Source organism: Nothoprocta perdicaria, unplaced genomic scaffold, assembly GCF_003342845.1.
Source record: "Nothoprocta perdicaria isolate Ctin4 unplaced genomic scaffold, notPer1 scaffold_33, whole genome shotgun sequence".
Classification (NCBI taxonomy): domain Eukaryota; kingdom Metazoa; phylum Chordata; class Aves; order Tinamiformes; family Tinamidae; genus Nothoprocta; species Nothoprocta perdicaria.
The window spans coordinates 3514886-3531843 of NW_020455566.1; the positions used below are offsets into that span (position 1 = coordinate 3514886).

The 16958-nt window shown below is 53.8% G+C and overlaps 2 protein-coding genes across 2 annotated transcripts in view; both read right to left on the reverse strand.

The window, feature by feature from the left end:
• The window catches only part of MTFR1L (mitochondrial fission regulator 1 like), an 11664-nt gene extending 9637 nt beyond the window's left edge, over positions 1–2027 (reverse strand). The window contains exon 1 of the mRNA XM_026043509.1: positions 1977–2027. Coding sequence (XP_025899294.1) covers positions 1977–2027 — 51 coding nt within the window. The remainder of the gene's footprint in view (positions 1–1976) is intronic.
• On the reverse strand, positions 853–13560 carry SELENON (selenoprotein N; the record flags this gene model as incomplete). Its single annotated transcript, XM_026043417.1, has 11 exons — positions 853–2933; positions 4404–4505; positions 5150–5262; positions 5646–5751; positions 6683–6871; positions 7864–7945; positions 9446–9583; positions 10964–11088; positions 12023–12235; positions 12445–12575; positions 13374–13560. Coding segments are annotated over 11 exons (1557 nt in total), but the record flags the coding sequence as incomplete, so codon positions are not given.
• Between the last annotated feature and the right edge of the window lie 3398 nt (positions 13561–16958).

The following is a 16958-nucleotide window of genomic DNA, read 5'->3' on the forward strand; positions in this document are numbered from 1 at the left end:
GGTGTGGGGGCATGTGCGTGTGGGGAGGGTGTTGTGTGGGGGTGTAATGGTGTGGGGTGTACATGGTGGGGGTAAGTGTGTGTGGGGGTGATGGTGTGGGGGTGTTGTGTGGGGGGTGTAATGGTGTGGGGGTGTGATGGTGAAGGAGGTGACTGTGTGTGGGGGGGCTCACGGAGGCATCCAGGGACCCCATGGGTGCCGAGGGACCCCCCCACACCCCGGGAGGCAGCAGGGGGCTGGTAGCAGCACAGGGTGTGGGTACGGGGGTGTGTGCGTGTGTGTGTGAGAGACCGGTGTGTGGGACAGGCAGATGGGTGACACAGGGTGTACGTGTGTGTGTGTGTGACCCGTGTCCCTCGGATCCCCTTCCCCGCGCGGCGGCAAGAAGGAGCGAGGCCAGGCAGGCGGTGGCAGCCGTTTAAGGAGGCAGCTACAGAGGAAGCAGCGCGGCCGCGTCCCCGCGCAGCCCGGCGGCCTCGGGCCTGGGCCGCCTGGCGCTTAGGCCCAGGCCGTCACTAAGCTCGGGAGAGCAGGGCGACGCGCGGCTCCTTCCCCCCACCTTCCGCTGTATCAAAAGACTACTGAAAAACATAAGGAGGTTACAAATACAAGGAGAAAAAGTAAAAAGCTTGGCACATATTAAAAGGAGCCTCAGACGATGTTTTCCACCCGGAGTTCACCTCCAACTGTCACACGGCAATAAAGGGGCAAGTTTTGGCTGATGGATTAATGGGATCGCAGCCACATGTCCCACAGGATCCCCGCACTCTGCTCTCCAGGGAGCGGGGTTTGGACCACGCTTTGGGTTAATCCCTTGCACTCCCACAGCCCGGGAGATCTTGTAAGGGGCTCTGGGCTGTGCAAGTTGTTCAGGGCTCTGGCTGGTGGGAGCAAAACTAAGGTACTTCCAGGGATCCTAACAGCACGAATGCTCTGCCTGGGTACAGCCCACAACACGGCTTCGTCTGGGGCCTCTTACTGAGGGTGCTAAGGGTGCAACAAAAATACCTCAAAAGAAGCTTTGTAAAAGCCAGAAAGGCAGCTCTACACTGAAACTGCACTTGAAGGCGCTGGGGACTGCAACTGGGCAGAGCAGCTGCAGGTCGGTCTCCAACGGCGCCTGGAGATGTCAGCGCTTTCCACAGCCACCGCTGCAAACTGCCAAAACCAAGCCCGTGATCACTGCAGGCCCCTCGGAGCGCTCGGAAAGGGCAGAGCTAATGCATAGTTATAAAGCTGATACTGAGAAACATCCCAGGGAACTGATTTCACTAGAGCAATTAGTGAAGTTATACGGGTAAGCCCAAAGGTCCGTCTAAGCTCAGCGCAGCCTCCAGCCACGGACACAGAGAGAAGAGCTGGGGACAGGACAGGGTAAGAGGAGACCCCTGGTTCCTCCCTGGCTCTGAAAGCCAGGAATGAAAATGCCCCTTTGAAGAAAGACTTTTCCCTCTTTTGATTTGGTCCAACTGAATTGTGCTTTAGAGCGCAGAGAAAACATCAATAACCATGGCTGTCTGCAGCCATCTATCAGAGATGCTTTGTCTCGCGTAGCTACAGGAATATGCTTTACACCTGTTTCACTTAGACCCTTCCTTCCCCAAATAACACTCACCCTGTAGCTAAGCACGTGTTCCAAACAGAACTGCTCAGGGTGGGCACAGATGAGGGTCAAAAACAGTGTCTGAACAACTTCTTTGGAAGGGTTGGGGAAGTTTCTTTGTACTGGCTTCTAAAAAGGCTCAGTCCCCAACCACCTCATGCTCTCAGGGCGACAGTGAACCTAAACCCTTCCTAAAGGGAACTTTGTCATGGTTCGCTCGCTTAATGGAAACTCTCCAAACGAATGTGGATGGGAGCAGCCAGTGAGGAGACACGCTGGGAGGACAAAGCTCGGAGCGTGTGGGGCAGGAACAGTGTCGGACACGGGTTGGGGTCACTGCTCCCCAGCCCGGCCTGTAATGTGTTGTGCTCACACTGCACTGGTGGAAATAACAGGAGCTCTGCCCCAGATCCTCATCCCACATCACGTCAGGACACGCGTCTCGGTCACCCAGGGATCTGGAAAGAGGCTACTTCTGAGCTCAGACCTCTGAACAGATCCCCCTCCAACTTGCATGTCTACACAGTAGCAGCTCGAGTCCCCACATTGTGCATTTGTGGCCACTGCTGTCAATAAATGCCATCCTGAAGAGCGGGGATCCATCCATGGAATAGCTGACCGCTGTCATGCTCAGAGCTGCCCTTGGAGAGGAGGCGTGAGGACCTGGGCTACCAGGAAAGGCCTTTCCACCTGCGCTGGGTTCTCGCCCTCACCCGCAGGCACAGGGACTCGCCCCGAGCGCCTGGTTGTGCTGGCCATGCTGATTCGGCACCAAGTCATGTCCTTGAGATCGTGTGTTTGTAGGTGACACTTGGTATAGTTGTGTCAGGAATCTCACTACGGAGAGTTTCAACAGGAGGTGGAAAAACATGAAGGCTGGTGACACACCAAGATACAGGTACAGAGCGTTTATAGATTCAAGTATTCTCTCTCCTGTAAGAAACATGCCTGAACTCAACAGGGCAGGTTATGTAAACAGAAGGTGTGTCACTCAAAACTGAAGCCTCTTCAACGGCCCTGGATCATCCAGAACAGAGCTCCAGTCCTGGGACTGTCTGTATCCTAACAGCCTGGCATGAAGAGGAGGAAGAACTGCTGTAATGAGAACAGAGCTCTGATGTCTTTGGCCATCTCCGTGGGCAGGCAGGTGCCATTGTTTTTAGGTTTGCAGGTATGGTTTTGCTCTTTGCAGTCCTTCCTTCAGGAACTGGAGGTAAGTTGCAGTAGATGGGTCTTCAAAATTGCTTGAGAAACTAAAGATGCTGCTTTCAACATCTTCAGGCTTCATTGAAGTAATATCCAGGAAGTAGTTGGCATTGATATGGTGAATCTGGGAAAGAAAACAGGTGGAGAGGAGACTTTAGAGGCCACATCAATTCACCATCCACTGCTTTGGCCTCTAGCCAGGACACAGATGACAAGACTGCTATTAAATTTAAGACTCTCTAATGCTTTGCAAATGCTTATTCAGCATCCAGGAATCAGGTTTCTGTTTTACAGTTAGTATTGCTTTTTCCAAATGTGCTGACTCTCTGCTCAGCATGGTTAAGAAAAAAAGTGATTTGGGCAAAATTACACAAAATGTACAGCTGAACAAGGGCTGGGGGCGGGTAGCAGCCCACATGCACGGACTGCTTCAGTGTGCGCTCTCGGTCCAGCCTGGCTGCACTGCCTGCTTAAAACGTCCCCGTGCCTTCTGCTTGCCAGCTGAGAGGGGCAAGGAGGACACGTGGCCAAAGACCACAGCAACCTTGACAGGCTGCAGCTCGCTGAGCTGAGATCACTCACTAGCCTTGCAGTCAACAGCCGAATTTGGAGGGCAGCCACGAAAGAGACAGCAACAAGTCACTGCAAATGTTCCTAGCTAGGACCTGGCAAGTATGGGGCACCATGAGATTAGGCTGGCAGGACCCTGGCAGGATCCTCCCCGCTGCTGACACAGAGCGCAGCGCTGCCGTGTCAAGTGTCAGGGGCTGTTGTTGTTGTTCAAATCCAAGGCAGGGGCACAGCAGGGCCAACGCTTGTTGACTTGCTAATGGCTGATCTGCAGGGGCAAACCCAGATGAAAAAAAAAAAAAAGAAATCAGAGAGAAACATGCTAGAACATTGATAAGGAGAGATTTTCTCTAAAGCATGAACAGGAATGGCAGAGGGTGCAGGACACCAGTTATGATTGCTTCCCAAAGGTTGACAACTCCAACATGGGGATGGGTCAGATTGAAGAAATATTTGAGGTTCAACTGCATACCCCTCCTGCTAGAGATATTCCCTCTTCTGACTCTGAATACAAGTGCATTTGATTCATATTTTTTGCTAGAGCATGTGCTACTGTCTGTCACAATATCCCTGCGAGTCCAGCAGTGCAAGGGACTACAGCCCCACAGAGGGCCTGGGTAGCAGAGAAGCTGATACGAGCTTCGGGTCTAGAGGTGACCCTGTAAGTTCTGGGCTGCTGCTGGGCAAAGGAGCCAGTCTCTAGTCCTGCCCAGTCCTAGCAAGCCCGAGGGCACAGGGGCCTAAAAGGACACTGACCTCTTCACAGGTCACCCTGCCTAATGGGCATCTCTGGATGCGACTCCAACGCCTCCCATGAGCAGGAGCTCATTCTGTTCCACGTGTCCTATCCTCATCCTGATAAACAGCACCACACTTCCAGTAATAGACCCTGAACCAGCTGGGTGTTTTCCAAGCACTTCGGATGACGCCATCTCCTCTCCCTGGGGAGCGATGTTTGGGGAAGAGGAAGAGAACACGGGCTGAGAGGAAGAGCCAAGCCCAGCTGCCGGAGTAACAAACATACCACGGTGCCGTTGGGGAGGCAAATGATCATCTCCACGGGGAAGTTGTACTTCGCAAGGTGCAGCTCGGCCAGCTTGCTGTGGAGCTCATTCTCTCTGTTGGTCTGTAAAGAGACCCCAAGGAACAAGGCTGCACACACCACTGCTAGCAGAACACAGCGGGAGGAATGCGCCTAACCCAGGCCGGAGGGGCTGCCCTGCAGTGCGGTACACGGCTCCATGCTCACCGTGTGCTTTACTGCTTCCTTGTCGTGTTTCCTCCCTGCCACACACCCTAGCGGTAGATACCCCCCAAAACACTAAGATCACTCTGTCCCTGGCAGTTCTCGGGCACATAAACAGCCTGATCGGGGCTTTTCACAGCTTCTGCAGTTCCGTGGCTGCCCCCAACTCCCAGCATGTGCCCGAGCCAGGCTCACAAGAATAGAAAGGAGCAGTGAGGAGGCTCAGGGTTCAGCCAGGCTGCTCATGGCACAAACGGTCCTGGGCAGGGCTCTCTCTCACTGAAGCACCGGGTTTAGTTTTTAATATTCACACTACAACAGAGTGAAGAAGATCACTGTGTTGCTTCCCTAGCCTGACTCCATCTGGTGTTTGTTTTGTTACTGCAATTGCTAAGACATAGAGGGCCTGGGACTGACATCTCTGTCGGCACAGGTGTGAGCTCCCCCTTCCCACCTGCACCTCGGGCACCCACTGCCTTCACCAGCACTAGAGGCGAGGGGGTGGATGTGTTTGTGACACCCACCTGCAGCTCCTCCAGCTCCTTCACCAGCGACCAGCTGCTAATGAAGCTTTCGTTGAGCAGGGCGAGGATGGGCGAACTTTCCAGGACGGTCTCCCGGAGAGTTCGCCCCGAACCTGACACAGGAAAGGAGGGAGACCATTATCCGATGAATTTCTGAGGTCACTGTTGCCATGTCTGAAGCCACTGCCCTGCTCAGCGGCTGGCTGCTGTGGCAGCTGGCTCGGGCTCCCTCCCAGCCAGGCCCATCACCCATCTTCTCACTTGTTGGCAGTTTTCCACAATTTACCATTTCCACTGCGTGCTGCAGGCAGAGAAGACTCAGAGCAAAGCCTGGCTGCTTTTAAGGCAACCAAAGGCATTGCAGAGTCAGCCTGCCAAGGAGGCTGGCTGGTTAAATGCACTTAGGATGAAGTCTAAGGATCCACTGGGTCCTCCATGACTCCGAGTCCCGGGATCATGCACATCACTCCCCTGCCAGGATGGGGGCAACCCTCACCTCAGCAGGACTGGTCATCCAGGGCACCCCACAGCAAGATCGAGTGCACCAGCTTCTTTTCTGCTTTTGCTCTCTCAAAAGCTTGTGTGAAGGGAAGATACGAAACCTGGAGGCAGAGAGAGAGAGAGTTTGAGAAACACACAGCAGAACAGCTCACCCCACAGACAAGTAGGATCCAAAGGGATGGACCTACCACGTCACGTTGGCAACGCACACAGAGCTGCAGCATTAATACCAGTGCTTTCCCCTGGGGCAACTTCATTTATCTCTCTGAATCCCTGAGGGGAGGAGATTTATTACAAAAACTTGCTGAAACTGCCTAAAATCTGTCTGTGAGGGACTCTGCAGAGAGCACATTCCAATCACTCAAACGAAGGGAACTTCATTAAACAACTTGGCAGCTCGGGGACATTTGTAAGCTCAGGCGCAAGGAGGCAGCCTTTGAAACATGTCCCTTCAGCCAAGAAGGCAGTGACAGGCAGTAGCCATCTGCTCCAGAGGCCACTGGCATGCTAAATAATTTCGGTCACTCAGTGCTGTGAATCTGACTCTCCTTGCAGGGTGTGCATGTGCAGGCAGAATGTGTTTTCTGTTGATAAGGAAAGCTTGGTCCAGAGGCAGCAGAACCCAGCAAATGTAACGCCAAAGGAAAATCATTTGTAAGAGGCATGATTACGCGCCTTGCTCAGGAATCACATCAGCACCTGCTGATAAGAGGAAGGAAGGATGAGCCTACATTTACCAAATGAGCTTGGAATGACATGACATCTGGGCTGTGCTCCTGCCCCTGCTACTGTGCAGCTCCAAACGGCCTTTCCAGGACGTTGTTCCCTCTCATGGGAAACTGGAGCCCCATCATGTCACACACGCAGCACCTGTGTGGTGCCCCTGAGCAGGGAGATCCTCGTGCTACTCCATCTGCTGTTAAGTTGTGGCCTCTGATCCCTGCTGGCCCTTGAGGTGACTGGGCAGGATCATTTTCACAGAGCTGTTCAAACAGATATGTTATAGAAGGAGGAGCACTGCCCAATCCTCACCTTCTTAAATGGATACATGGCCAATTCCAGCTTCTGGGCTGCTTCTTCCCAGGGGATTTCCTGTTGCCAGGTTATCTCTTCGAACACAAACTGAATGGGCTCCCCTGAGGGATCCCTGCTATCAATCACATTCCCATTCTCATCATGGATCACCGAGGGGATGGAAGGCCCTGTCGATTCCAGCTCCATCTGCAGAAGGACAGGCTCAGAGTTAGATATTATTGATAGACCACTCCTGGCTTTCCAGTACTGCAGGACGAGATAAAGAGGTAAAATAAGACTGTGAAGCTTCTAATGAAGACGCACAGATCATTAACTTGATTTCTGTTCCTGGAGCTGCACTTCACTATTTCGAATTAAGTTTTATTGAGGAATACCAGGAACATAACCTTACATCCTCCAGTTATGGCACATACTGCTAGACTGGGAACGCACGAGACACTTGTTCATTCCACATGGCTATCCTGCCAGTGGAAGGTTTTTGACTAGGGGACAACAGATCCTTAAAACTATGGGGATCTGGTAGGGTTAGCTGGAAGGCCTTGCTCATCCCGCCAGCACAGCCCCCAGACGGCCCTCTAGCCAGAAGAGGGTGCAGCAGGGACACTGCTCGGGGACTTCCCTGCAGCTCAGTGTTCTTGTGCCTCTGAAATTATTTGGTCGGTCTGTTTTCAGGACCTGTGACATGTAAAAGGAAATACAGATCTAGTATAGAAGTCCTAACCTGAGGCATTCAAGATTATGACTTAGATTTCCTGTCCCCTGAGCTGGAGTTACCACAAAATAAAGGAAAAATTTCATGCAATTTCTAAATCCAGCTACACTGCTTTTCATACACCCCTTTGGGCTTAGGGCCTGGATTCAGCCCCAAACGCCCTCTCACAGCAGCTCAGATTTTTTTTTGTTTTTGTATAAGGGAAACTCCCATAACTCTGCATGTCCATGACTCCAGGAGCCTGGAATTCAACCCACACCACAGACAAGAGAGAAAATAGCCTCACAAGAGCTGGCAATAGTGAGCCACATGGCAAAGCACACACAGATGTGAAATATTATACTGTAGCATTCAAGAGAATGCCCTTAAGAAGAGAGAGAGCTGAGGTTCAGAAGCTCAGGGGAAGGGAAGGTAAATCCCTGTGAAGACGCAGCACTCACAGGGAGGACAGCAAGCAGGTACAGACCTGGGGCAGGTAACCTATATCCACCTCCATGTTGCTGCTTTCGCTCGCCCCGTACAGCCACTCCATGTCGACATTCAGAGACCTGAAAGGAGAAGCCAAACCATCAAGAGTAACCCAAGGGAAACCACAGCCTAGGAGAACACCCAGAGCTCCTCCCGCAGGGAGGGCACAGGAGCCCAATGGCCCCAGCTGCGCAGAGGGCCCTGCACCGGCCCAGCAACACTAGACATGCTGGGATCAGCGCCCAGGCACCTCCCCAGCACTCTGGGCACACGTGCTCACACCTCTGAGTACTCCAAGTACAGAAGAGGAGTGCATTTGTTCCCCTTTCCTCCCAACCCTGAACTTGCACATTCTGATCCCGTTGAACTTCATAAGTGGGTTGTTTTTTGGAAGTAAAAGGCCCTTGCAAAAAGTTGGCAGAGCCACAAGTGTCTGCTTGCTGTAACGAATGTGCTGACAGAACCATAGGGATTGAGTCGCCAGGGTAATGTTGTTACAGAATTTTCACTTCAGCCATCATGGGCAAAGAGATTTGGAGCTTTTCTCTCCTGAAGCTCTTCCAGCTGCCTGCCAGAGAGCAGCAATGAGCCACTGTGAAACTGCACACAGAAAACACCAAGTGAAAACATATTTTGAGACAAAAACATCAGTCTTTTCTGAATTCCAGTGCTTCAAGCCAGGCTCTTCCTCTCCACTTGCTGCCTGTCTCTCCCCGTGCTCCAAGTACAGGTGACAGTTACTGGAAAAGGAATCAGGCCCTGAAGAAGGCCAGGGAGCCTCAGTGACTGATAGACACTTTGCCAGTTTTACAGATAACTGCAGAGCTCATTTCACTCTGACTTTCAAGAGATTTCAGGGTTTTCTTTTGCTGCACAGCATCAGCTTGCAGCACTGATATCCAAGGAGTCTCCTGGTGCTTGCAACAGCTCTGCCTGTCCAGAGCAATATCCGGATAACCTAAATCCCTCTGTTCCCACACGTCTACCCTAGGGGCTGCAGGCACCTCCCTCCCCAAAGCAGCTTGGCCCAGGACAGCCCAGGCTTGGGCACACAGAGTTCAAGCACGTGGAACACAGGGTTGAGGCTGCAGCCAGGTTGTGTAAGGACATCGATCCCAATCACAATTCCAAGTGCCTGTCCCCATACAATACCCCTACCCTTGTCCTGCCCTGCCAGATGCTCCCCAGAGCCAGATAGCAACACGCAGAGCTGCTCCTGCAAAACTCCCACAGAGCCAGTTCAGGGCACCGTTATATCCACAGAACAGAGGACATGGTGACCACGATGACCGCTGGCAGAGGGGGATGTGTGGGGAAAACAGACAAGCAAAGAGCAGAACCAGCCCACCCAAAGCTCAGATGGCAGATCCGCCGTCTCCGCACGCTCCAGGACACCCACAGGCTGCAAGGGACACCAGGCGGTTACTGCACCCTGATGTGCCCAGGAAAGGAGCCCACCAGCCTCGTCCTGAGCACGGCCCCCACTTGTGCACAGGGCAGCATCCCAGAGCTCCCGGGTTTCCCTGCTCAGAGCAACCCTCAAGCCTCTACTCAGTGCACACAGAGAGGAAAAGCTGTACCTGTTATTAGGAACAAAGAGCTTAAACTCTCGGACATGGGAAGAATCCTTGGAGAGGATGATGTGACCTGTGAACTGCCCTGGGGAAAACCAGAAGGGGAAATCTGGTGGCTCATTCAGCTGGAACTCAGCGTGGATCCTGAAATGAGAAGGGAGATATTAGAACAGATCATGTGCTGCAGATGGCAGCAAGCAGAGGTGACCTCCAGGCCCCAGAAACCATGAAGCTAAATTGGGACAGGGAGGTTCAGTTCAGGAGCTTCTCATGACCCACATGAAAGAGGGCAAAGGGCTGGAGCGGATGCCCTGGGTCAGGAGAGCCTCTCATACTAACAGCTTATGCACTCGAGCAACAAGTGTAGGCCCAGAACAGTGGCCACAGCAGTTATTATTCCTTGAGCAGAAGAACAGACTACAACTGCTGAGTCTCTCCTCTAGCCTGATCCAGCAACAAGAACTGGGTATAACATTCCCAGGAAAACAAGTGAACCCAGAACTTGTGCCTTGAAGCAAATGCCTCATCCACGGATTAAAACAAACAAACAAAAACTCTGACAAATTAATCATTAATCAGATTCTTCCCATTCTACCAGGGGCACTTCTCAACCAAGGGGTATTAAGGAAGGCCACCGCCCTGCATATGGACAGCAGTCCCTGTGTCACCACAGATGCAGGGACATGGGGAGCACGAGTGCCCTCTTCGGGCCTCAGTCAAGCATCACACAGAATCCTAGACTGCTTAAGGCTGGAAGGGACCTCAGAGGTCATCTAGTCCAACCCCCCTGCTCACGCAGGGTCACCCAGAGCACAGGGCACAGGGCTGCGTCCAAGCGGGTTTTAAAGGTCTCCAGAGAAGGAGACTCCACAGCCTCTCCGGGCAGCCTGTTCCAGGGCTCTGGCACTTTCACTGCCAAGAAACTTTTCCTTAAGTTCCTGTGGAACTTTTGGTGCCTCAGCTTGTGGCCGTTTCCTCTAGTCCTGTCGTTGGCCACCACTGAAAAGAGGCCGCCCCCTCCTCCTCACTGCCTCCCTTGAGATATCTGTAGACACTGATCAGGTCCCCCCTCAGCCTTCTCTTCTCCAGGCTGAACAGACCCAGCTCCCTCAGCCTTTGCTCACAGGGCAGATGTTCCAGGCCCCTGATCATCCTCGTAGCCCTGCGCTGGACTCTCTCCAGCAGCTCCACATCCCTCTTGTCCTGGGGAGCCCAGAACTGGACACAGTCTCCAGATGTGGCCTCACCAGGGCTGTGTATAGGGGGACGATCACCTCCCTCGACCTGCTGGTCGAGGACCACATATGGTCCACATATGGACCAGAGCTGCTGAAAACCACCCTGCTCCAACTGCTTCACCTCCCTCTTGGGCAGGAGGTACGTGGCCTTGCTTGGGAACACACCTGCACGTGCAGTGGCAGGTGCCCTGTGCCACGCGTTTGCAGCAGCCTCCTCCGCTCCTCAGAGAAGAGGAGCGAGCTCAGAGGTGTCCCCAGGCCCGCGAGGCCAGGCTGGAGCTCTTACCTGAACGCGATGGTGTAGTAGAAGGAGTTGCTGGCTTGGATGCAGGCCACGGCTCCCTGCGGAGCAAAGCGCGTTTTGACGAAGGGGCGCGGGTGGAACATGCTCAAGAGCTTGTGGATTAAGATCTGGGGAGAGAATTGTAAGAGAGCCAAAGTGAGAACAGGCCCTCTAGCAGCCAGCTGCAGCTCCAGAACACTGCCCACCAGATCAGGAAGGTCACATAACGGCTCTGGCTTAAACTTGCTTGGAGACCTAGTTAATCGCAAAACAAGGGGATAAAGCAAGAGGCTGCTTTTTAAACTAAATCTGTTCCCATGGTCTGACAGTTTTCATCATGCCAGTCAGGTGGATGCCTGCGTACAGTAAGCTGATCGGTGAGGCTGTGTCCATCAATACTACTTAGGACTTTCTCGGAGCGCATACACAGCCAGTGAACACAAGGCGCTGAGGTTTATCGGCTCTGCGATCGCCAGCACCCACCCTGGCACCCCGGGGCACTGCGAGGCACGAGCCCCGTTCTGCAGGCTCGGTACACGCATCACTTCGCATCACTCCTCAACGGGTGCCCCTCCTTGGGGGGAGCACCCAGCAGGGGCCCCACAAGCTGCGACTGCTGCATACGAGGGTGCTCTCAATAATCCTCTCCCCTCCCTTGTCTTGGAGGAACTTGCCTGAAACATCCAAGGGTTTAAGACAAAGTGGATCACAGCCCGGTTTGGTCATGACAGGCACCTACTGCTTCTTGCTTGCAGTTTTAGTTCCCATTCAGGCAGCAGTGCTCCTGCCTATATGTTGATTCTTTTTTGCTGCCTGACAAAGTCCAGGAAAACACAGCAGCCTGTGTGCTCCAGGAATTCCCTCCGCTCCTCCGGGCTGCAAACCGTTCTGTACTGAAGCAAGTCCCACTAACAGAGGATGAAGAACTACAGCTACAGTGTCCACCTGCTTCCTCTACAGCCCTGATCCCTGAGAGCCCTGTGAGCAAGTGTTATCTCAGTCCCTACAAAAGAACACCTGCACAAATCACCTCCCAGGTAGATAGAATGGTCCATATCTCACCTCTTTGCCCTTGGGAGGCGGAGGGTAAAATCGGTTGTTGGACAGATACCCAGTGAAGATGTTTAATTCGCTTGGAATTATCCACCACAGATCCCCGACATCCAGCTTATTCTTTGGGGGAAGAAAGGCTTTGAACTGACTGGCAAACATGACACTCCTGGGGGCTGCTGGGGTGGTCCAATTTCTCAGCCCAGACAGCGCAACATGAGAAATCTGTGAACGGAACAGAGCATCAGAGCCAGTTACAGGAGCTGTTCCCCCTGGACATGCAGCCAACAAGCAGCTCTGGGGGTTCAGGACAAATGCTGGGGTCCAGATGGGCCCCAAGGGAGTGCAGAGCTGGCACTCGCACCTGGGGTGAAGTTGCCAACCCACAGGACACGTGTGTTTCTGACCGTGTGCATCCTGTGTATGATACCTACCCCTAAGAAACCGTCTTTGCTCTTTGTCATCGTTTCCATGACCAACGGCTGGAATTTAGCCACGACCGACAACGTCTCCCCACTTGAATCTGGAGTCTCCTCCTCTTCAAATTCTGCGACGGGGGCAACCCCTAGACACGAAAGGGCAGGAATTCAGGCAGCTGTTTTCCCTCCTTCCTCTTTTAAGCAAAGATGAAGTGATTATATGTTTATCCTGGTAAATCCTGGAGCACTTGTAGCTCCCCAGCTGTCACTACGCTGTACGTAACAGCAAGGCTCAGGCTCACCCCGGGAATGAGCCTCTGGTGCATGGATTAAAGAGGACCCCTCCTTTGAGCAAACAACGCTCTAAAGCCCACGGCACAGTCCAGCAGTTGGATTTCACCCGGGGGGAACAGACACACAGGCTTCAGCCAATTCAATACAGCGTAAGCAAACAGCTCTGTTTTCTATTGTACCGTGAGCTCTCCTGCACGTTATCACCATTGCACTTCTGCTTGGCACCGTCAAGAGACATTTGCTACACACTGATAGAGTCTCCAAACACGATTGCTTGTAATTGCTTTGAGAGCCACTGCTACAGCGAGAGGAGGGCACGGGTGAAGCACCGTGCCTCACTAATAGTTTTGGCCGAGCCTGGGCTGAGCTGTATTTGTTGCACTCACCCATCCCAAATCCCCTCTAAACCCTAGACAAAGTAACTTAAGCACTTTACTAGTGCAACGGCGAGATTGCCAGCCTTAGAAAAACTGCACTTTGTGGAAGTGCTGTTTGATGCTTAAGCTGTTCCAAAAACACATAAGGCTCAGCAGACTCTCATCGAGTAAACCAGAACATGGCCCAGAAACCCAAGTAACGTGAATAAAACCTTCTGAGCCCACGGCAAAGCTGGCTCGGTGGGGAGCTCCGCAAGGCGGGCGGACACCTACCCGTCAGCTTCTCGGCTATCGGCTTGAACTCCTCCGGACTGAGGTGCAGATCCTTGTTGGTGTCCAGGGAAGAAAAGAGGAACAGCCCCTCGCTCCCCAGGGACTTCAGTGCCAGCTCCTGGTGCGGGAAGAAGAGCTCAATGAGACTTCTTTCCAGCCTCCCACAAACGCGTTCAGGCCCCTCTCGGGGTTAATCTGCATTCTCACAGCGTGCAAACACAGCCATCAAACTGAAGGATTAACGCCCCTTGGTAGGGTTTTGTGCTATTTACAAGAGGGAGCGGTGTCCAGGAACTGCTGGCACGAGTGTATTAAAACTACATCTGGCTGAGCAACTCAAATGGAATCATTTGCTCCGAGTCATCTTCAATTTCCTTGCCAGGAAATTTTCCAACTTTTCCTCAACCAGCAGGTATTCAGAGTACCCAAAGCTCCTGACTGTTGGAATTTAACTAATGTGCAGTGAAACGAGGGTGGCCCAATATATGGTTATTCCATCACACACACAGGCACACTGGGCCCTCGTATTTCTGCGGAAAACAACTCAACTTAAACCTCCATGGAGCGTTTTGGCTTTGGCTGCGCAGGGAGAGCTGCTGCCTCCCTTCCCCACCCATCTGGCAGCCACAGCTCCCATCATCTCAGCCCAAAACTCACAGCACCGGCAGGGCCCGGGCAAGACCCCAGCCACTCTGCGCCTCACGTTCTCCCTCCGCACACCCGGCAGCAGAGTCTGCCAGGCCCTAGTGGAAACCACCACCAAAATGCAGCGTCTCGCCTGGAGCATCCCTGTAAATATCCTGGTTTCTTCTGCCACAAAGAAGGGAAGGAAAGGCCAACCTGCACACAGAACAGGAGCTACACGGTGGTGTGAGAAGAGGGAAACGCAGCGAGCAAGCGAGACAAGGCACATCTCTCCCGAGCAGCCTGCAGTGGGTCCCCCGTGAGCCATCGCGTGGAGTGGCGTCCCCTGCCACTCGAGTAAAAGCCTAGAGCTCCAAGGATAAATCCTTGTATTCTGCTCTTTAGCTGTGTTGATTCTCCGTTGCCTGCAGCACCGTTACCATCCCCAGGGCTCCTGAACTCGTTTATTTTCCATCTGTTGCCTGCCAGCCTGAAGCAGCACTAATGCAGCCTGGAAGGCTTTGCTCCCGTCAACTGCACTTCAGGGGCTTCCAGGGCAGTTTCAGGGCTGTTAAAGACAGAAACAAAGACCTTGGAATACAAACCAGGGCGCCGGGTTCCGGCACGGCTGGAGAAAGGTGAAGACACAGAGAGGAGCCAGCAGAAACTGTGTTTGCCAAAATAAAAAAAGGGGGAGGAAAAAAGAAGGAATGGAGGAACAAGATAGAGCAGAAACAATCCATCAGGACTCCCCAAAGTCCAGGGACCAAAACTGTGTCTTTAGCATAGAATCACAGAATCCTTAAGGCTGGAAGGGACCTCTAGAGATCATCTAGTCCAACCCCATGCTCCATCAGGGACACCCAGAGCATGTGGCACAGGGTGGCATCCAGGCGGGTTTGGAGACCTCCAGAGGAGGAGACTCCACAACCTCCCTGGGCAGCCTGTGCCAGGGCTTGGGCATCCTCACAGTGAAGAAGCTCTTCCTCAAATGGAGATGGAACCGCCTGCGTTTCAGCTTGTACCCATTGTCCCTTGTCCTGTCCCTGGCCACCACAAAGAAGAGCTTGGCCCCTTTCTCCCTACATCCCCTCCCTGCCCTGCTGGCAACATCCTCCTGATGCAGCCAGGAGCCCATGGGCCTCCTTGACCACGAGGGCTCTGCTGCCTCATGGGCAACTTGCCCACAAATCTCTCGGAGCTCCCTCAGACACAGACCTCGAGGGAGGCCAGGCAGCGAGCGACGAAGTTTGCACTCAGTTAGACTGCCGGCAGCTCTGGCATTAGGACAAAGCCGTGATCCTTGACTGATGGGGCTGGAGGCAGGAAGAGAAGCAGATCCCCCCGACACAAAGTGAGTTGAACCTCACAGCGCACTCGAGCAGCAGAACACGAGGGGCCACGGGGCCCAAGGCGCCCACCCTGGAGCACTCGCTCTGAGGAGATGATAAAGATGATGCTTGAAAGGGGAGAGAGATGTTAGGCCTGGGCCTTTTGCTTCTTGCTGGCGTTTACGTTGCAGAAAGCTCTGCAGAGCCCCCCTCTCCCTTGCCCCTTTCTTTCTGACCTTCAGCTCTAAGAAATAAAGTGTCCCCGGCCATGATGGCATGGTGAGGCTGAAGCTTCCTGTGGAGGAGGAGGAGGGTTGTGGCCTCTTCTTCTCCCACCTGCTTGAGGGTTCTTTAGCTAAACAAACATTTCCATAGAAAGAGAGGAGACATGTGCTGTAATCAAGCTGAAGGAAATATGGAAACCTTGGGGGGGTTCACATTTCATTCTCATCTCTGTTGCTCCCCAGCCGCCTTTCTCTGCCTGTGCTCTGCAAACACACACACACACAACACACACACACACACAACACACACACACACACACACACAACACACACACACACACACACACAACACACACACAACACACACACACACACACAACACACACACACACACAACACCAGAACACCCCAACCAACCAGTGGTTTGGCCTCTCGGACAGCCCGTGAAGGGCTGCTCTGTCCCCAACCAAGGAACCGTAATCAAGAACTTTGTGCCATTTCCTCCATTTTGCAGTGCAAAAGGGAGAAAGAAAATGCACATTCTCTATAAATATTAGTCTTTTTGCTGCAGAAATGCCAAGAGCTGCCTGCTCTTCCCGCAGAGCCTCTGGATATGCCCAAGGCCGCGCTGGGAAGGGGGCGGCGGCAGCACCATCTCCTACAGAGACCCCTTCTCCAAAGCACACGGTGGCCACTGGCTTGTCTGGACTGTGGCCAAAACCAGTGTCAATCAGTCCAACATATATTTAAAAATAAATTTAAAATGTTTTCCTTTTTTTCTACTCCTATTTCCTAGTCTTCTGCTGCTCCTTCAGTCAGAGTCTCCCAGGGTGGAAAACTGCGTTTCTAATGCGAAAATAAAACCAAGCAAACATCTGACAAAGCTTGAGGCCCTTCCTAAGGGGAGCAAGGCTGTGGAAGGGACGTTTCTGCAGGCGGGGACGTTTCTGGAGGCCGGGACGTTTCTGGAGGCCACGCTGCTGAGGGGGGCCGAGGTTCCCCCGCGCGGAGCCGGGGACGCGGGCGCCGCAGCCCCGCACAGGACGGGGTGCTGGGCCCCGCGGCGGCCGCCCCGCGCCCGGGGGCGACACGGGCTGCGGGGGAGCGCGGTCTCTGCTGCCCGGCGCTCCCCTCCGCTCCGCGGTCCCTCCAGGCCCAGGCCGGCCGCCTCGGGCCCCGCTCCCGCGCGGCGGCCGCTGCCACCTCAGCCCCGCGGGGCACCTCAGTGGCCACCGGCCCAGGCGCGCTGGTAGCCACGACAGCCGCAGCGCCGGCCCGGCCCGGCGGCCGCCCCCGGCCCCGAAGCAGCCATTTCAGCCCCCGGCCGCCATTTCGGCGCGGCCTCCCCCGCGCCGCCCCCTCGCGCGGCCGCTACCTGCTGCCGCGCGGCCTCCGCGTCCCGGTAG